At 33.6% G+C, this 21,850-nt stretch overlaps 1 protein-coding gene across 4 annotated transcripts; it reads left to right on the forward strand.

Annotated features, from left to right (window-relative positions):
* Positions 1-1,051: 1,051 nt before the first annotated feature.
* LOC129895795 (uncharacterized) lies at positions 1,052-16,139 on the forward strand. 4 transcript variants are annotated; one of them, XR_008767853.1, is made up of 7 exons: positions 1,054-1,304; positions 1,394-1,447; positions 1,552-1,625; positions 2,118-2,235; positions 6,260-6,318; positions 9,953-10,192; positions 14,462-16,139. XR_008767853.1 is itself a non-coding variant. In XM_055971562.1 (6 exons), the coding sequence occupies exons 1-6, from the start codon at positions 1,206-1,208 to the stop codon at positions 13,700-13,702; spliced, it is 408 nt and encodes a 135-aa protein (XP_055827537.1). In that variant the 5' UTR covers positions 1,052-1,205; the 3' UTR covers positions 13,703-13,913. The 4 variants fall into 4 exon arrangements, 2 of the variants coding, with proteins under 2 accessions (XP_055827537.1, XP_055827536.1); XR_008767852.1 differs by lacking the exon at positions 14,462-16,139 and adding an exon at positions 13,699-13,913; XM_055971562.1 differs by lacking the exons at positions 9,953-10,192; positions 14,462-16,139 and adding an exon at positions 13,699-13,913 and having other exon boundaries at positions 1,052-1,304.
* Positions 16,140-21,850: the final 5,711 nt, after the last annotated feature.

The following is a 21,850-nucleotide window of genomic DNA, read 5'->3' on the forward strand; positions in this document are numbered from 1 at the left end:
AATAGATTTTTCACTCATAGTATGGGCTAAAAAGAAATAGCCAATAATATATGTACTAAAATGAGAATGGATCATGGGTTTAAGGGTTAAAAAGAAAATGTCAAATTATTAGAGGCAGATTTGAATTAATGCGTGATTTGATTTTGGGACAATTTTAAATATATATGATAAATTAATTAATTTATAATAAATATAGTCAAATTTTATTTACACAAAAATAGCTAAAAATCATAAAAAAATATACAGTGACTACACAATATAGCTAGCGCTGCATATGGTAGATTCGGCTCGATTTTGAAATTTATCGATTTGACTTATCGGTTATCGGTATATAGACATATTAAATTATTATAGAACCATTAATATATTGGCTTATCAATTATCGGCTTATAGATTATTGATCATTATCAGTTTGGATATCGGTTTAATCGTTAAGATTTTACACACAAAAAAAATCATTCAAAATCACTTGGAAACAAAGTGACAAACCAAATGAACCATACTCATAATTTGATAAATTACATCTTGCTCAAAAGCAAATGCAAAGCATTGTAGAATAACCAAGAGTTTGAGATAGTAAGAAAAAGTATGAAAACTAAAATATAAGTAAAGGACTTTATATACCGAATGATAATAAATATAAATTTATTAAGTTACTATTGGGTTATTGGTTAACCCGTTTAGAAAAATTCTTAAATCGTGTAGAACTGATAACCCGATAATAAGAAAATTAAAATCACTACTGAAACCGCTAAACCAATAACCCATTACTGATAAACCAATAATTTTTTTTCAATTGGATTTATCGATTTCAGTTCGATTTTGAACCTCTCTAGATATAGCTTGCCAAAAGTCATAAAAAATACACAAACTATCTATATACATTATAATACTTATTATACATGAATATATATCGAATTACTTAATTATCCCAATTTTAAATTGCAAAAAGTCATAAAGTTTTAGGCGTTATAATAGTTTGTTAGAAAAATAGATTTATATAAATAATGTTGAATATAAATGCATTAGTAATGCTGTAATGCCTAAATATTAGCTTTTATGCATTATTTGATTTGGTATATATTCAATAAAAACTAGTAACATCTAAAAGATTTATCGTTGTGCTATGATTAGTTGCCATAATTTCTGGTAGATTGTAAGGTATTTGATGATCCGCTGAGTAATAAACCCCAACTCTCAACAAAATGTGGAACCTAAGCGAATCCATTTTGGGGGAAAATGAGGAGCAACAAGATAATCTGTTTGGTGATCAAGAAGCCCTCTGCTCTCTTTCTCCTTTACAGGTACTCTTTTCATGGACAAGATCCAATTTATTTCCTCCTAAAACCTAAGTTGATGATTTATCGTGACTTTTTGGATTTTGATTGAGCAGAGAGTTTATGGTTTCGCTGCCTGTCTGCTCGCGGGCTTGATTTGTATGTTCCTGGTATGACCACTTATTCAGTTTCTTTAATAATTCTACTGCTTTTTTTAGTGAAAAATTCTACATCTGATTGTTGTTTTGCCCTTTATTTTAATTTTTGTCTGTAGTCAATGATTGTGTTCATCAAGCCCATCAAATTTGCCCTGTTATTTACTTTTGGCAACATGTTGGCCATTGGAAGGTATGCCACAATCTTCTTTGGGTATAGAAATATGAATTTTTAGGAACTAATTAACTTGCCATTTTAAAACTGTTAAAGATCTGCTTTACTTCTACTCCACATTGTGAAAAATGAACTATCACAGGATAAATTGTTTAAAAGGAATCAAAATGAAGGGAAGGTAAGAAGAAGAAGAAGAGAAGTGCATTTTAAAGTCAAGATATGAACCTTTTCTCCATTTTCTTTCCTCTCCCTTTATTTCCTCTCATTTCTAGCCAATTTACCCCTATGTCTGGTTGCTAGAAGGTTGGGCTTAGAAATACAAATGTGGCTCTCAAACCAATACCCGCAAATTGCTTTTGCACAGAGTTGCTCAAAATATTTCTAATTCTTCAAGTATAACTAGTTTTTTAGTATCTGGGGTAGATTTATGTTGTTGGATGTAAGCCAAATGTTTGAATTTCATTAATCTTAAAGTTTATTGTGTTTTGAACTTGGATATTCTCACTGCAGCACAGCTTTTCTCGTTGGACCTATGCAGCAACTATCAATGATGATGGATCCTGTTCGTTTCTATGCCACATCCATTTATGTGGGATGTGTTGTTTTAGCTCTCATTTGTGCACTCTTGGTAAGTGTCCTTTCTATACAATGGATTATCTATTAGAGTGATCCTCTTCCTAAATAATAAGCTAAATTAGTAACATAAGATGGATTATATATTAGAGTTCACTTCCTCTGATATACTAGGAAAGTCCAGTACTCTTTTCTTTAATTAGCACTCATCCTTTTTGGGGATGTCACAAATCAGCTGCTCTCCTTCTTTTTGAAGGAAGACAATGCAATAATTCATGCACTGCACTAGAGATATCTTCTTCCTTGCCTGGTCTCCTTTCCAAGGTGAAGGCTGTTCTGTAGGAGTTCATTCTTTCTACGAAGAAGTTGTAGTTATAGCCTTATAGGTAAATAAATGTAGTGTTGTTAAAAATCCAATGCAAGGAAAAATTCATTCTGCACCCCAATATCTCTTTTTCTTAGATAGATAAGAGATCAGCTAAACTAATGGTCATCCCTCCTCTCATTTCTGCTTGAGAGAAGATATCTAAAAAGTAGAAGGATATTATTATTATTATTATTATTATTTATGTTCAATTTGACAAGCAACCCTCTCTCTTGATGAGGGGAAGATTGTCACGACCCAGCCCCGTGGGCCGCTACTGGTGCCCTATTAGGACACCCAAACGAGCTTACATACCAAATTGTCATATTACAAAATAATTCCAATTTAATTTTTGTCTCAATCAGAATAGCAGGCTATCCTTAATTTCAGTAGCCACGCGTGCAGAAAATAACATATCAAACCAAAAAAAAGGGCGACGGAACACGTATCGCCGGATATGTGCATATATATACAAACATATAGGCTGTTTTGGCCGTTATGACAGGAGGGACCGCATTAAGACACCAGTCATAGACAAACACGCATACACGACCCATGACCCACACCGATGTCTACAGGCCTCTACCAAAGCATAACGAAAACATATGACGGGACAGGGCCCCGCCGTACCCAAATATTCAAATACATAAGAGTGTGTATATCAGAAAGGCATATACCAAAATGTGGCTCCGAGTCAATGGAGCGCTCTGTAGTAGTAGAAAGTGTGCAGCCTACGCCGACGGATCCGAAACATCTATACGTGCGGGCATGTAACGCAGCCCCCGAAGAAAGGGGGTCAGTACGAAATATGTACTGAATATGTAAAGCACAAGTGTAAGGAATATAAATCGTAACTGAAAGGAAGGGTACAAAGAGCACATACCAAACCAGAACATCAAAATCTGTACTGAAAACATATATACATAATGCAAATAAAATCATGCATAACGCGTAAGAACGTGGTCACCACCCTGACGCTGGTGCCACAACACATCATACTCCGGAAGGTTTCAAATCTCCGTACCAACCCCAAACATATCGTATCATCATAGCATGCCATATCATCAGAACATATCATATGCCATATCACATCATGTCACCATAGACGGTATCCGGCCCTATGGCGAGGTCTCGGGACCCGTAACACATCATACTGCCGAGTATATTATAGGGCACATGATTACAAAGCCGGCCCGGGTTTCGGCGAATGATATCATAGTAGTATGCACGAGCGGAGTAGTGAGAAACTAATGCAGCACATATATATATCAAACATTTCTGAAATTATGCTTGCAGTCTCAAAATGGGTATTAGAACATAAGGGGACGATCAAGATATTATTATGAGAACGTAGAATAAGGTCACAATCCTGCAAGGCGCCAAATCGTATACATATGCACATAGGACCAATTTTCAAGACTCATAGAATAATCGGAATGAGCTATGATTAAAAAAAATCAAGACAAGAGTCATGTTAAGTACCTTTCGAAAGTTACCATGGATTATATCAAAATAAAACTTTTGGAATCATATACACGTATCTAAGCACGAGAAAATATCCTTTGGAAACTCAAGAAAATTGGCCATCCTAGTGGCTCTACGAATAGGACTTCCTTGAAATTGTATAAAATGTCATATATTTGTTTCATAAAACTCATACCAAAAGAAAGAGTAGCTCTATATACTTATGTCAAAACATGCCAAGAGAAAGAAGGGTAAACCTTACATACATGAAGCCGTTCTTATCATAGCCATCATAGACACATTCTCATCCTCGACATCATCAATGTCGTTGTAAAACATATCCATCGTTATTGTCATAAAAGCTTGTAATATTGTAAACCTTTGTTTTGGGAAACTATAGACATTTTGGAAAATATTGACGGGTTATAGGAAAAGTAGTCATTTCCTTGGGACCATTGACACCTAGCTTTTGAAAACAAAGAAAATATGGAAGCACTTATGAAACCATAACATCGGAATCATGCCTTGAAAGAAAAGGGTAAGCCTTACATACTTATGCCAAAAGAAGGAACGGTTAGCTTTACATACCTTATCCGCTTCTTACGCTCACTCCAACTCAACTCCCGTTTTCTCCAAACTTTACAAATGGTCACAATTGTCAATTGTAAGTTATCATCCTTTAAGAATTCAATTTCTAGTCCTTACTAGTCTACAAAATTTTGGGCAGAACCTCCTCTATAAATTCAACATCCCCGAGAATCTAACTCGGCCGAAATATCAACAACACGAACCACAACAATACCGACAACATCAACAATCACTACAAAAATACATTAATAGTCTTTCTTTTTCTTCTTCTCTTCTTTCTTCTTTCTCTTCTTTCTTTTTGTTACATAAGGCCACAATTTCCACTCCAACTTCACACCTTCAAACTAATATCAACATTTCATACTCATTTACTAGCTCAAGACCATTTAAACATAATTCGAAAGAAATTAACATTATTCCATACACTATACCAAAAATTCCACCAAAACCATAATCCACCCAAAACTTCTACGAACACAACGAAACTACCAAATTGCATTGTCTTCTTCCAAATTCATTAAGAATAACACTAATTCCCATATTAAAATTCCACTTTCATGATTTCATAAAACTATACTAAAATCACATAATTTCCTATAACAAATTGTAACCAATTTCAAGGCCGTCTCGAATCGTTCAACTTTTAATTACACCATAACCACCATAACGACACAACTAACAAGCTAAATAAAGTTCAATTCCTCTTCTCCCAACCATCACACCACATGGCCACACACACCCACTTGCACACCCACATACATCATAATTACATGATTTCCACTTAATTCCACTAGCTACAACACATAGACTTCTTCCATAACATAAAAAGATAGAATTCTTACCTTTTCTTCAATTTTCGACTTGCCACAAACGTAGTTTTCTCGCTTAATTAATTACGCCACGTTGAAGAGGGCCTCAAACTTGACAAGAATTCAAGAAGACAAGATTTTTGGATCAAAGTTGAAGAACTAGGAATTTTTTTCTCTTTTTTTTTCTAGCTTCGGTCTCTTCTTCTCTTGGAAGATGACTTAGCTCTCTTTCTCTCTTTTGATGACTCCTTAAGTCTTGAAGCTTCTAGTAGATTACATATAAATATCTATATAGATGATGGGCAATTAATTTCCATGGGCTTGGCTAGCCATCCATTGATTTGGGCCTCACTTTCTCTTATTATTATTCTTTTGGAGCCCAAACTCTAAGCCCCATTTAGTAGTTCACAAACTAGTTTCCAAAATTTCCAATTTCACCCTCGGCCTTTCTCCGTATTTCCACATCAATTTTTTTTCCATGAACATCACACCGGTACTAATTAAAATAAATAAAATAATTCACAACCTCATTCCTTACAAGCCCAAAAATATTTTTTTTCTCTTTCCGAATGTACAAAAGTGCGAGATGTAACAAAGATGACTGACTTGGCGAGATAAATTTTGCTTAATAGTAGTTTTAAGGTGTCGATGTTGAAAATTTGAACCTAGAAGTGTATTATTTTCTTGCTATGTGATGTCCCTTTTACTGTCTTGTTGCTGCTTCACATGGTCCAACTTCTCTCTGTATCAAAGATATATATCACTATTCACTCTACCTCGTTATGTTACGTGCACTGACCATCGTTATCTGAAGTACAATCTTTCTTCTGTTTATCATTTACATATTTCTGCAGATCCACAGTAAGATTTTGACACTACTTGCAATCATATGCGAAATCTGTGCCCTAATCTGGTCAGTTGCCTAACTCCTTATCTATCTAGCATAGTTTTTCTTGTAAGTACTGTATTTCTACAATCTATGCCTTTTTAACCTTATAAGTTGCATTTTAACCTAAATGTAGGAAAGGAGATGACAGAGTTCTTGTGTAAGGATAAAGCTATGTGTTTCCATCTTAAATGTAAAGTTGAAATTCAAATTTAATTGCACGAATTACAATAAGGAATTAAGGGGAAAATGTATTAACAAATGTCTTATTTGTGGTTTATAGACCTTTCTTGGTCGCTTTCTGACCAAATTTGGGCCAAAAGTATCATTAAAAACTTGATTGTTCTTTAAGAATATCTCATCATGGTCATAGAGTACATGAGGTATGCGAAGGCATTCATCAATTAATGCTAAGGTGGCACTCAGATCCGCTCAACCTCTCCGTTGAAGTTACCTCACCACTTTCACTTATTAGTATACTTGATTTTATTGTTTCAATCATTTTATACATGTTCTTTCAGCAACTTTTGGTGCCTAAACCTGCCATACGTATGTCATGTCGACCCAAAATTAGTTACTATTAGAAAGCGTTAAAAAGGGTCTCCATCTGTCATTTCTTGGCACCCGTAGGTCGGATGGTTTTATGCTGAAATAGGTAGAAGAATAGATATAATGGGGTTGGTATATTAGTAGCACTTACATTTCAAAGGGAGGACGTGGGTGGGTTTCTTTCACTGTTTGAATGGTTGAGGCAGTATAGGCCACCGGTTGACAATGAATGGGAAACTGGAGATTTAGATGTTAAAGTTGCTGCTCAACAATGTTGAGATTCCATGATCAGGTTTTCTTAGTGCATGCCAGTAAATCTTAAGTATTCAGATTGATCAGTTAATTTTCAACTTTAGCTTTCAACTTGTTGAAGATTGAGGTATTCTTAGTGATTTCGTAAGGAATGTTCATTATCAAACTCTGACTTATCCAAAAAAATATCTCTAAAATCTGGTTAGTTCATTATGAATATGCCACTATGAGCCCGTTTGGATAGACCAACTTAAAGCCCCTTTTTAGCTTTTGGACGTGTTTGCCTAATGCTAACTTTAAGCCATAAAGTTCAAAGTCAGTCAAAAATGAAAAGTTAGGATTCCTAACTTTTTTTTTCTAAGTGCTTAAAAGTCATTTTCTTTGACCATTGAAATTACTTTTATATCCCTTATATTTTAACTAAATTCCCAAACTACCTTTTTTATTCTTTTAACCCTAAAATTCACATCATTTTCTTCATTTAAGCACTTTTATCCAAACACTCAACTGTTTATTTATAAAAATAACTTTCAACACTTCAAAGTTCTAAAAGCACTTCATACATAAAAGTTACTTTTTTTAAGCACATCCAAACGGGCTCTATATTTGGAAAACATAAACAACTCTCATCATTTGCTCAGTTTCCCTCACCTAACAACGCGAACTTAGCTTCAAAGCTTGAACTGAAGGCTTTACCTATCAAATCAATGCCAGAGAATACATCGGAAGCTAATTAGTGTGTAGGCAGAACTGCGTCGTCTGTTGTACCATTTTAGAGAGAATTTGAGTTAAGTGACTAATCCAAAAAAAGAAAGAGATCAATCTTTCTATGTGGAGGCGACAAAGAGATGGTAAGGGTTTGAAGCTAGGACATTAGAAGGGGAGAGAAAGTAATTGCTTCTATTAACTTTAAAGAGTGTCTCTTTTGTCTGGCTCAATGTGAACAAGGTAGGGTGGTAGATGGGCAAACCCACCTGCGATTTGTGCAGAACTGAAAGCTTAACGCAATCGACATAGGTTATCAAGCAGCAACTGAGAGTACGTTCTGTTTGCACCTAGTGGCGAATTAAACCAACAGAGAAAGCAACTCTAGTTTTTAAGGACTACCTACTCCCCCTTTTATCAGATTTCATTGTGCTAGTAGTCGTTGTTATTCTCCGCTAACCAGTTTATCTGCAGTTCGCAATCATGCTTTATTTTCTTTTACGACAACAAAATCAGTGTAATCCTACAAGTGGGGTTTGTGTAGGGTTATGTGTACACAAACCTTATCCCTACCTTGTGAAGGTAGAGATGTTGTTTCTGATAAACCCCTCGGCTCAAGGAAAGCATATCAAAGCAGGTTTGAAAAGGAAATACAGTAATAAAAGAATGTCACTATGCTTAAAATAATGGAGAAAATAATGTTATCAACAACAAGTAAAACAATAACGGAAAGGAAGGAGACAACAAGTAAAAATAAAATCAAGAATAAGAGATTAAGAGAGTAATAATACCAACATTAATAGGGAAACTAGACAACACTTTTCTACCTATGGGCCCTCTAACCTAATCCTTGACCTTCATATTCTCTTATCGAGGGTCATGTCCTTACTAAGCTGCAGATGTGTCGTGTCTTAGTCTGATCACCTCTCCCAATACTTCGTCAGCCTACCTCTGCCTCTCTTCAGACCCACTAAGCCAACCTCTCACAAGTCCTCATTGGGGCATTTGTGCATCCCCTCTTCACATTGCTGGACTATCTTTGTCTCGCTTTCCTCATCTTGTCCACCACTAAGGTCACTCCACCTTGTCTTGAATATCTTAGTTCCTAATAATATCTCTCCTTGTATGCCCACACATGTATCTCAACATCCTCATTTCCACTACTTTCATCTTCACGACGTGCGAGGTTTTGAATGGCCAACACTCCTCCCCATACAACATAGTTGGTCTAACAAATACTTTATAAAACTTACATTTAAGTCTTGGTGGCACATCTTCATCACACAAGACACTGGATGTGAGCCTCCATAACATCCACCTTGCTCCAATATGATGTGTAACATCATCTTCAATCTCTCTATTTCCTTGGATTATTGACCCAAGGTACTTGAAACTTCCTCTTGGAAATGATTTGTGCATTAATCCTCACTTCCACATCTGCCTCGTGAGTTACATCACTAAACTTGTACTCCAAGTACTCTATTTTAATCCTGCTCAACCAGAACCGTTTTCAACTTGGAAAAAAAGAAGTAATATATGTGAAGTTTTAGTTTGTTACTGGTTAGAGCTCCTTACTTTTGATTCTGTTTTATTTCAGTTAAACTTCGGATCAGTTTCTCCTACTTGCTATTTCGGCTTTATCCAAATCACCATTAGCAAGCATAATTGAACAGTCCCAGCATAAAATTGATTGAATCAGCTGATTTTGGTAGTTGAAACTAACTTACCCACTGTATTCTACCACTGGTGGCCAAACCCAACTTAGCTGCTTCAACCAGAGAATGAACAATTTCTTTTTTTTTCCACCCCATCTCATATGCGTCCAGTACACTGGCACCCATTTCACATACCAGCCCATCACTCCTCTTCCTCTGCACACACGTCTGTATATGTATACTCCACTAACTTGATTTTGTAGGTCCTACTTAAGACAAAAGCGGTGTTAGCTTGCTGGTGATTCCAATACACTTGATAGAAAGTGATCTCGAAGAGGAATTTTTTTTGTGTTAACAGATATATGCACTTTATACATTTTCTGAAAATAAAAGAACTTGAAAATTGAGAAAAGAATTATTCAGAAAATGATTTGCTTGAAACTTCCCAGCAACCAACCAGAGTTATCCTAACTATTTTGCTACTATTGTCTGGTTTTCAGGTACAGTTTAAGTTATATTCCTTTTGCCCGTAGAATGGTTTCAAATGTCACCATCCGCCTTTTTGATACTGAAATCTAGTGGATTTGATGCTGAAGCAACATCACTCCAGTATATTTTTCAGTGCTGGACTCTAGTCTACTTAACCTGAAAGTGGTGCTTCCCCGCGGATTATTTTGAAGAGATTGATAATTCTTTCCGGTTTCCCTCTGATGACAGAAGGAACTCCACTTTTCAATCAGGTGTGAATGAATTCATTTGGACTGTTAACTTTTATGCTGACATAGGTTGTACCCTCTGGTTTCTTTTCATTCGGGGAAGTTATGGTTGCTTTCTTCTTTTGCTGCCCTGCTCACCTCATAGTTTCCCCATGCCATGATTGACAAATGATTTCATCCCTTGCCCTCACACAGCAAATTTAAAACCATTGCTGAAACAAAACACATTCTTGATGTATATCTGTTCTACTTTGATCTGTTGTCTTTAACTGTTCTGTTATGTTTTGCATTATGAGCAAATATATCTATTCTTTTTGATATATAGTTGCTTATATATAAGAAACTACATCGGGAATGACTAGATTATCAAAAAGACCATGTTATTGTTTCTTGTTCGCTTATAAGATTTAGGAGGATGTTGAAATGACTATTCACCTTTCCCTATACCCACCTGTACAGTAGTTCATGTTTTCATGCGACTTGTTACAGTCGATATGACAATGCACCTATACACGAACATGAAAAATGTGCCTTTTCCAACTATTCTTTAGCGTTTAGTGCTTTGGCTTTCCATAATGGTGTGCATCAATCTAAACACCAGAGAATTAGTTATCTTCACGCCAATGTGATAATCTTCATTGACCTTTTGCATTGTGGAATTGAAGTCTTGAAGAGTATATTAAGAAGAGTAAATGATGAGAAAGATTTCTGTAGTTTTTGAAGTGTATTAGAACTTTTTGTCTGAAGATAGTGGATAAGTTTTAGACAATACAAAGAAAAAAGAGAACAAGCATTTCAAGATAGTACTTGTTGCCAGAATTTTGACTCTTGTAATTGGTGGAGCATCAATTTCATATATAATATCCACTATAATACAGAGTCACAAAATTAGTTTTCATCACATTAAATTAACTAAATTTACCTTGATTGGTAGTTTTTATCATTATAGTGAGTAAAGTTCAGTTACTTTAATGGGGTGAAAAATATTATTATATACAAAATATACATTTGCCTACTATTATTTTGGTGGACGGCTATACAACAGTGCAAAAATCCCAATTAAATTATGTCACATTGTCAGCAGTTAGTTCCAGTCTTTCCTTGTGAATCAGGTGATAAATTTTCTGTCATTTCGCTAAGGTTGTCGTTTATGTTCCAAATATATCTGGTCATTTCTCCCCACACCCTCCCCTTGCCTGTTATTTTTTCGGAAAGAATAGAGATGTGGAACCTTGAACTGAAACAAATAGTTGCTTTAATGGAAGCTTCTCTTCTACCATAGATTGCTATCTTTCACATCAATATGTTAGAATCCATCAAAAACTATATGAATAAGGGGAAACATATAAAACTACTTTCGTCTCCAACTCCAACACACAATCAGAAGTAAATGTAAATCATCAACCTCTTGCGTAAGGAACATAAAACCACCCTCTTTTGGAAACCAGACATAGTGTTTAAGAGTTTGGTGGCTTTGTTTTAGTGCTTAGTGTCTAATATCTGAGGAGAATAAGATCTACAAAATGCACTGTTTGATCTCGTTTTGACCTTCCTGCTTCCCCACACATTAAAAAATGACGGCCTAGTGCATGAAGCATTCATACAGGGTTCAGGGAAGGCCTGTCGTACCTCAAGAAATGTAATGAAGACGGACTATCCTGGTAAAGTTGCTGCCATGTGACCAGGAGGTCGCGGGTTCAAGCCTTGGAAACAGCCTCTGGCAGAAATGCAAGGTAAGGCTGCGTACAATAGACCCTTGTGGTCGGGCCCTTCCCCGAACCCTACGCATAGCGGGAGCTTTAGTGCACCGGGCTTCCCTTGTTATATAACTATGGTGGCTGGCATGCACCTAATTTCCGAAAAACGTACGTAGCATGCAGGACTAAATTCATAGCCTTATTTATGATTCATTTGAATTCATGCATGATCTTTCCACCAAATTAGGTATCTTATGTACATATTTTCTAGAATTGATCTATATTATCTGCTTGACATGTTAGACGGTGCACTTGGTTGAATGCTGAGTTATTTATCCAAAGAAATATGAATCAATTCTCACTTAATATATATCTACTACTTTTTTCTCCTTATTTAGTGGTGCACCCACTCCCTGGGGTTGCTTCAAAAGTTAGTAAAGCTAGCAATAGTTTACAATTATCGAAATTCATTTTGTTTCATCTTTTCTTTTTCCTGAAATTTAAACTATTGGAGTCGTCATCCTAAATCCTTTAGCAGTAGGAAATATGTACATAAATGATGGAGGTGTATATAACCTTTTCGAGAAAATGACCAAAATGGTCCTTAATGTATGGGTAATGCATTATTTTGGTCCTCAATATATTTCACTTGATTGAAATGGTCCTTAATATATAGCAAAGGTGTTCATTTTAGTCCTTAATATATTTCACTTGATTGAAATGGTCCTTAATATATAGCAAAGGTGTTCATTTTAGTCTATTATCCTAAACCTAACAGATTTATAAAAAAAAGTGTTAAATTTAACTATGGAACCCACATGACTAACAAAATCCACCATTGTTGTCTTCTTTGTTAGCTTCAAAGAAAGAACTCCATAAAATTTAACACCATTTTCTCTATTTTCTCCAACAAAAATTATCATTTTCTCGTTCCTAAAATATTATTCCACTGACCTAATAAAAATTTATGTTTTAAGCCAGAGAAAATAGTAAATTTTGTTAAAGAAAGTAGAGACAATGATGTTAGATTTCATGATTTTTTTTTTGGAGCTAACAAAGAAAAGAATGGTGGATTTTGTAAGCCACGTATGGTCCACAACTAAATTTCACACCTTTTTGGGGATAAAATCTGTTAGGTTTAGGGTAAAGGACTAAAATGCATACCTTTTGTCATACATTAAAGATCATTTCAATTAAGTGAAATATACTAAAGACCAAAATGAGCCGAGGGACTTTTGGAAACAGCCGCCCTACCTTTCAAAGTGGGGGTTAGGTCTGCGTAGACTCTACCCTCTCCAGACCCCACATGGTGGGACTATACTGGGTTTGTTGTTGTTGTTGTATACTAAGGACCAAAATGAATACATTTGTCATACATTAAGGACCATTTCAATCAAGTAAAATATATTAAGGACCAAAATAAAGCATTACCCATATATTAAGGACCATTTTGGTCATTTTCTCTAACCTTTTCTATCAAATTGGTTTTGTAACCCTTTACAAATTTCTTCTTTTCAAATTGGAATGGGTCATAATCAAGATGAGAGCTATGCAATTTTGTTTGCTGCATCTCATCCATATAACCTGCAAAAACACCAATGCCATATTGCTTCCTCCCCAAATACATCACTCATTTTTTTGTACTTTTGGGTATATTAGAGTATATGACAAGGTCTCTTGAAACAAATGAACGTGCAAGTAATGCAAGTAGAATAGTATAGTATATCAGAAAAAAGAAAGAAGATGTTTGGCATTTTGCCTTTTGTATGCAGCAACTCGAGTCTATACTTTATTAAAGAAAATTTTCTTTCTGACTCTTCACTTACAACACAGGTAACAATGACCGACCTATGGGATCAGCAAGGACTAATTGAGAATATGGGCCAATTCAAAGCCATTTTTCCCTTCCACTTTACTTTAATAATCAAATTCTTTTGTCCCTCATTCTCTTCACGTCTCTCTAAACAATAGCTAAACCTATTTGACACGGCCAAATTATATGTTTATTTGGCTTGGGTCTGCATTTAATCTTTCATGATGCTCCTTCATCTCTTTAATTATTATGCTAATGTGAAAACGTACTCGTACTAAGTTTTGACCTAGCGTTCAGTGAAGTGAGTTGAGAACCATAACGTCTTAGCGGAAGTAAATTCCTTCTATTTGACCAAATAAAATTAGCTGAGATGTGCGCAGAGGTCTATCAGCAGCCTGGGCCTGGGCCTGGGCCTGGATTCTAAATCTGTATATATAATTCCACTAAATATTGTCACCACCAATTGGTTTAAATTAAACAAAAGTATCTTTTACTGTTAAGATGATCATAGAGGAAGGCTAACTGTCATTCTGTTGTACAGTTGTCATTCTGTTATAATAGAATGATCACTAGTTGGCTAGGTGGTTAGCAAGTTAGTTAATTAGTTGCTTTATAAATAGTAGCCATTAGAGTAGATATTCTCATTCTGTAATCAAGGACCTTGGATCACTGAAGTATTTTCTGGGAATAAAGGTATGCAGATCTAAGAAAGGCATTCTATTGTGCTAAAGAAAGTACACCCTAGTACTCATAGCTAAATTAGCACTTATACCTCTTGAACAGAACCAGAAGCTCACAAGCTTGGAATATGATCAGCATTGTGGTCTGCAGGAAGATCCACCCTTACAAGATGTGAAAGGCTATCAAAGGTTGATAGGGAAGTTGCTCTATTTGACATTGACTAGGCCTGACATTGCATATAGTATTCAAACTCTGAGTCAATTCATGTAGACACCTAAGAAGTCTCATTTAGAGGCAGCTCATAGAGTGGTCAGATATGTTAAGAGTGAACCAGGCCTTGGAATTCTGATGTATGTAGAGGGTAAAACTATTTTGACAGCATTCTGTGATGCTGATTGGACAAGTTGTCCAAACTCAAGGAAGTCAGAAACTAGTTACATTGTGAAATTCGGAGTCCTTAATATCATGGAAGTCCAAGAAACAGAACACAGTAGCTAGAAGTTCAGCAGAATCAGAATATAGAAGCATGGCTCTAACAGTGTCTGAATTGATCTGGTTGTTTGGATTGTTCAAGTGTCTAGGAGTTGAAATTCCTACACCAATTCAGTTGTTTACAGATATGCTAGCCTTTTCCCAACCTAGTAAAGGGGCTGCTAGTTGTAGCGTGCAGTGTACTAGTGAATAGGAAAAGCGGAGCTCTAAGTTGGAATTCAATAGTGAAAGAAATGGTCATCTGTGCTCCACAGCTACTGATGTCATCACCCTGCAAAGAGGTGGAACCAACCAAGACTGAACACTAGCCCCATTTTGTAGACGGGTTGGGACCGACCTTCTATCCCGGTGAACAATGTTCCACTGATTAGGCGGGGACAGGATTCGAACCTGCAATCTTCATGCAGATAGCCAACAATCCTGTGTTCCATGAGAGAACAAAGCGCATAGAAATTGATTGCCATTTTATACGAGAAAAGGTGCAACAAGGTTTAATACATCCAAAATATGTTTCAATAACTGAACATGAGGCAGATTTGTTGACAAAGGGACTTGGAAGCCATCAACACTACCATCTATTGTCCAAGCTTGGAGTTCTAAATCTTTTTTCACCACCTAGCTTGAAGGGGGGTGTTGAGATGATCATAGAGGAAGGCTGATGAGTTGTGTACAGCTGTCATTCTGTTGTACAGTTGTCATTCAGTTATAACAGAATGATCACTAATTGGTTAGGTGGTTAGCAAGTTAGTTAATTAGCTGCTCTATAAATAGTAGCCATTAGAGTAGATATTCTCATTCTATAATCATTCTCTTCTATCAATACAAAGAAACAGTTATTTACTCTCTGTGTTTGCTTCGATAATGACCTAGAAGATCTCATATTCACTCATCAATGGTGGATTTTAACATTTACTGCCATTCCAATTTGGCAATTTTGTCTGTTCGCCACATCCTTACACGATTTGCCATCATGCGGTATATCTTTTTTAACCAAGTGTTCAAATGAGAGCTGCTCTTCCCCTATTCTTAATCCCACTTCTTATGTCTGTCAACAAGAGCCCAGCCCCTGGTTCAATCGATAGATAGGCCGAAAACATATTTCTGGACAAATGAACAGACCTTTCCTTTTGCCAACAAACCGGTCAAACAGAGTTCAGTCGAACTCATTAACTTTAGTCTAAATCTTGTAATTTCTTAAGAAATTATATAAATATGTATAAATTATTTAAATTTAGAACCCATTAACTTAAAAGAGGTAGAATCCCGAATGTAATAGGGATAGAATATAGAATAAACTTTGTTCATATACTTTCAAAGCCATAAGAGTTTTTCCAATTCTAACCCATGATTCATCACTTTATCTTGTTCAATTTATTATGTTACATAGTGACAAAATAATTTGCCAGTTAAGGACAGTCATCAATTAACTGCTACCAACTACTATTCATAATTTTAATTATTGCTAGTGTCTCACTTTTATTTTATTTAAATTGAATTTAATTGTTTAGTTTATTCTATATTCTTATATTATACGGCTCTGCTGCCTCCACTGGGTACAATGTAAGTCAACTATGCTACAGTAAATGATTAGTTGTATAAAATGCCATATATTATTTATCTTTGAATAGTAGATTAATCAAAGTCTTTTTGTTTATTTAACTAATAATAAAGTGCTCACATAAATTTAAAGATCTTTTGAGCATTCAGATTAAATTATACTTTTTTGATGGATTCGATCTCTACGACTATTTTTTTTCATTGATTCTTTTTTTATTTTGATGAGTTATTCATTTTGGATCTTGAGAGTGACGCCGTAAGGATGCTTCCACCTTTTTTATTCCTAATTATTTATTGTTTGATAAAAAGATAAGTTAAAGGATTCACGTGGGAGGTAAGTGAGAACATATCCTTAAAATAAAAATTAGAAGAAAAAAATAAGATCAGTAAAGAGTTGTCTTGTGTAGTAATGGTAAAAATTCATCTGCACTCAATATTTATATCAATCTGATAAATACATAACACAATATACTAATTATATTACAAAATATTTTTGGTTGGTGAGTAAGTATCTAGCTACCCCATGATAATTATAGAATTTAAGTTAGTACATATTAATAATGAAATATTGTAATACTTATTACATACTTTTATTGATTATAATAGTTTATTCGTCTATTTTTTAGGACTATATTCTGAATACTTTGACAGTTGATAAACAGTGAAATTTTAATAGTGTAAGATATTTTGTGTTTTCCTAAAAGCACAAGAACGTAAAAAAAATAAAAATTGGACAATGTTTCCTTGTCTGAAAACATATTTCTAGATTTGCAATCCAAAAACAGAGAGAATCTTTCTATTTTTAAATTTAAAAAAGTTTAACTTTGCATCGAATTGATCGATATAAAACACGTCATGATATATATGTCCCCATCACTTTTTACACATCCCACCATATTTTTTTGATTTCTCACCTTTTGCTCCGAAAAGTCTCAGGATTAAAACACTTTCTAACAAAGATGACTTAATATTTAAAGAGATTTGAACTTGAAATCTTTTAATTAAAAGTGAAGAAATATTTAACACTTTAGTACAACTCTTGTTGGTGTCCTACCCTATTTTTACTTATACTTCTAATCATTTTTCAGCTTCACATTCAAGAATGTCACCCTTTCAAGACCTGAAAGGCTATTATAAAAAGAATGTAAAATTGAAAACAAATTTGTAAAATACTGCGAATCAAACGGGGGCGAAGCCATCTTAGGGTCAGGGGGTTCATTCAAATCTCCTTACGGTAGAAAATTATATTATTTATATATGTTAAAATTATGTTTTATATATATATAGTAGATGTTGAACCTACTTTGACTAATTTGTGTGTCTACTTTTTCAGATTTAAAATTTTCTTGATAAAAGTTCTGATTTCATCATAAAAATCAAATCTACGTTGAATCCACGCAAATTATGCGCTGATAAGCACGTTTCACTCTCAAAGTTTATTTATAATATAAGCAATATCTTTTTTTATAATTTAAGTAGTAATATTTTTAATGTTTAGTAGTAGTATCATTTTGAGTTCTGACACATTACCAAACTTTTTTGTTTTTATCTAACTGATTATATATAAGTGGACGTGAAGCACGATTTCGTTCTCAACTGTTTGTACTATTGCCGGTCCATTTTTGACTAAAAGCCCTACCTTGGGTCCCTAATTATAGAGCATACACTTTTTTAAATAAAAATAAAATAGTGATAGGAGAAAATGGGAAAATAAATATAACCAATCAACTGGACTATTAAAATATCTCGTAGAACATAAACTATATTTTAGGCTTATTATACAACTGTATTAATAGAAACATTTTTTCTTACTAGTTACTTCTTTCGTTCTTTTTTAGTTGTCATGTTGCGTTTTTCGAAAATTAATTTGATTAATTTTTAAAATTAAATTAAATTACATTAATTTGAATTTTAAAATAAAAATTTAGATATTCAAAAACTTATAGAAAAGTACTCTAAATTGCAATCTTTTCAAATCAATAAAATTAAAAAAAATACATATTAAAAGGTTAGTCAAAGTTTGCATCTTTTAACTCTCAAAAAGGAAATTGTAACAATAAAGAAGGAACGGAGGGAGTACTGATTATTCTATATATGATATGATTTAAAAGTGTTTAGGTAGCTAACGATAAGGGTTTAATATTAAGTTAGTTAAGGGTAGGGTGTGCAAAAATTAAATCGATCAAGAAATTGAATTGAAAAAAATGTTAGTGAGTTATTGTTATTGGGTTATTGGATTAATGATTGCTTTAATGGTTTTATAAAATAAAATTATCGGGCTATTGGTTCGAAATTAATTTTTTTTAATATTGGGTTATTATGTAAATCGATAACTCATTGAGACATATTTAATTTACTACTTTATCCCTACATAAATATTAAATATTAATATCAATATCTTATTAGTTATTACATTTGTCATTTAGCCTTCAATTCAGATTATTGTCTTAATTTTTTTATTTGAATTGCATTTATATAATTCTTTTCATGTGATTTACTACTAAATCTATCTTATGAGCATTAAAAGATAATTTGACAGTCTGAGCGTGTAACGGTACTTCCGAGCAGAGCGGATAGAGCGTTTAAACCTATTGCTTTCGACGTGAAGCATAAAAGTCCACTAAATTTGTATAACAAATAATCTATTTGAACTCATAACTAAAAAATATAATGAAATCATTAATACTAAAAACTATTTTCTCCGTTCCTATTTACTTGTCAAATATTTTCTAATTAGATTTTCTATTTAACTTGTCAATTTTGACAAAACAATTTTTTTTTTCATATTATATCCTAAATTTATCAATATTGGTCAATATCTTTGAAAAATGTAGGTGAGTAGATATGTTTACAACTCTATCAATTGATAGAGATAAAATGGTAAACTAACTATACTAATCATTATTTTCTTATTAGATATGTGAAATTATAATTTACCAATTAAAAAAAATAGAAAAAATATAAAGTCAACTAATAGAAGTTAAATCTTAAATTCGCCTCAAGCTTGGATGATCAACCCCCGGCACATTTTGATTTTGATCTTCGGCCATCCTGGTCCTCAGGACCCCTCCATTCAAACTGAGTCAATAGAACCTGGATGGAAACTGAGCTTGATTATCTAATGGAAGGGAAGGCTAAGTTGTTCGACTGAAAGGTACAAAGTAACTCGACCGTTAGGGAGAGAAGAGGGTAGAATACGCCCGCACAGTCGATATCTCACCCGATCAGTCCTATCTCTTCCTTGGACTGATTACAAGAACCAAATTGAAAGAAAGGACAAAGGGCGCACCTATTATAGGACAAGGGCGAAAGAGGGAAAAAAAGAAATTACTTCAGTAATGATTATAGTAGGCGAATCGTCTGATTAATTAATGATAAATTTAAGTCAAAAAATAATTATTATAGAAAGCTAATTTTCGCAAATCGTGGCTTTGTTTAACGAACGACGATGATTGAGACAAATCAACTCTCTCAATATAGCTTAACTTTGTCAAATTTATATAAATAGTGAAAAAGTCTAAATTTAATTGGTTGTTGATGGTAGGTGACTACTAAGTCGAACTCAAATTACTGGCAGCAGAAAATAAATTAAAGCAGGCGCCTGTCATTTTGTAAATCATTTTCCACAAGGAATGGGACCTTTTAATCTCTCTTTTTTGGACTGATTTTCACATAAAGGAGCCATGTGAGATGAATGCTCTAGCAATAATGTAGGGTCGCTATATGGCCATACCTGTGGCGGCCGCCGTTTGGACATGCGATATAAAATTGTGATTTTAAATTAATTTTAATATTTAATTTAGGATTATAATTTGAAACTAAATTTTGAATTTTGAAAAGAAATATATGATTTTATTTGTTTTTTTAAATGTAAAACTTGATCTATAAATTTATATTTTATTTAAAAGATCAAAGACCCATCATTTTAAATTTTCAAAATAAAACTAACCTTATCTGTAGTATGTGAAAAGATTATATTTTCAAAGAATACTAATTACCATTATTGTTGACTAGTGAATAGATTTTTATAATATTATGTGTACGTTGTTGTTGTTGTTATGTGTATTTGAAAGTTTAATTTGTAATCGTAAACATTTATTTATAAAAAGAACATAGAGATATATGATTTGTCAACATGGTATTTTAGGACATTTTGATATCTTCTTTATAAACTATGATTTACTCATTTGATAAGAACTAATTTTCTAGCACGTGCGTTGCACGTGTATATTGAGTCATTATAAACAATAAAGTTTTGAATAAATACTAACACATGAAATAATAAGATAAAATTTTCTGTGAATGATCTATGTGAATCATCAAGCAACGATTTATTTTTTGGGTCAAAAAGATTGAATGTTTTCCAAACCTATGAAGACGAACATTCAAAATTTATTTAAGTACATATTTTTATTATTTTTATGAGATGTAAGCATGTAATGAGACACATTTAATTAATCTTCCGTATAGATGATATTATAGTGTATGTTCTTTTGTCTCTCTTCGGAAATTGGATCAACAAAAATGCATAATATACAATATGCTCAGACATTTCATTCATGAAAATTTAGTTTCTGAGATCTTCGAAATGTACTCTTAAGAATTTTGGTTACTAAATTTGTCAAGCTTTGCACATTTTTTCTTATTGGATTTCAAATCCATATTATATGTCATTATTTAGATGGATTTAATTTTTTCAAAATATTAATATTAAATCATATATAGACATAGAATCCATACAGATGAGAACGTCATAGCCACTCCTCTTATCAAATGTTATAATATCTACAAAATCGATATTTTCTTTCTCCTTTCTTTTTACAATTTATAATGGTAACTATAATATATATTACAATTAATAAGGTAATCAAGAGTGTCAGCCCATGATTTTATAAATCTTTAGTATAAAAAAGGAGCTCCATACATATATTGGTGATAATTGAGAAAGACAACAAAAGCAACATGTATACTTCCTTTTCTTGGATCGCATGTTTGTTGAGTTAGCTTGTCAAATGTGTTGATATTCATTTAAATTCATCTTAATATAGCACTAATGGAATGGTCTTTTTATACTTCCTCCATTCCATTCGTGTGGCACCCTTTCCTTTTTGGTATATCCCCAAAAAAATGTCACCTTATTATAATTAGAGATAGTTTAACTTTAAAATTTCTTTTTTACGCATAATAAAATGAAATTATTTATAACCACACAATTATCTAAGGATTATCTTAGACGACTAGTTTCAAAAGTTTAATTATACCAAGTCAAATGGTACCACATAAAATGGGACAGAGGGTGTACTTTTGTTGGAAAGTATTCTTAGTTCTTGCCTCGTAGAAGCCTTGTTTGACTATTATAACCTTATTTCTAGCAAATAGAACAGGAAATGGAAACATAGCATCACTCGTTGTATATACATTTCTTTAGCAAATTATTGTTTT

Source organism: Solanum dulcamara, chromosome 7 (assembly GCF_947179165.1).
Source record: "Solanum dulcamara chromosome 7, daSolDulc1.2, whole genome shotgun sequence".
In the NCBI taxonomy this organism is placed as follows: Eukaryota; Viridiplantae; Streptophyta; class Magnoliopsida; order Solanales; family Solanaceae; genus Solanum; species Solanum dulcamara.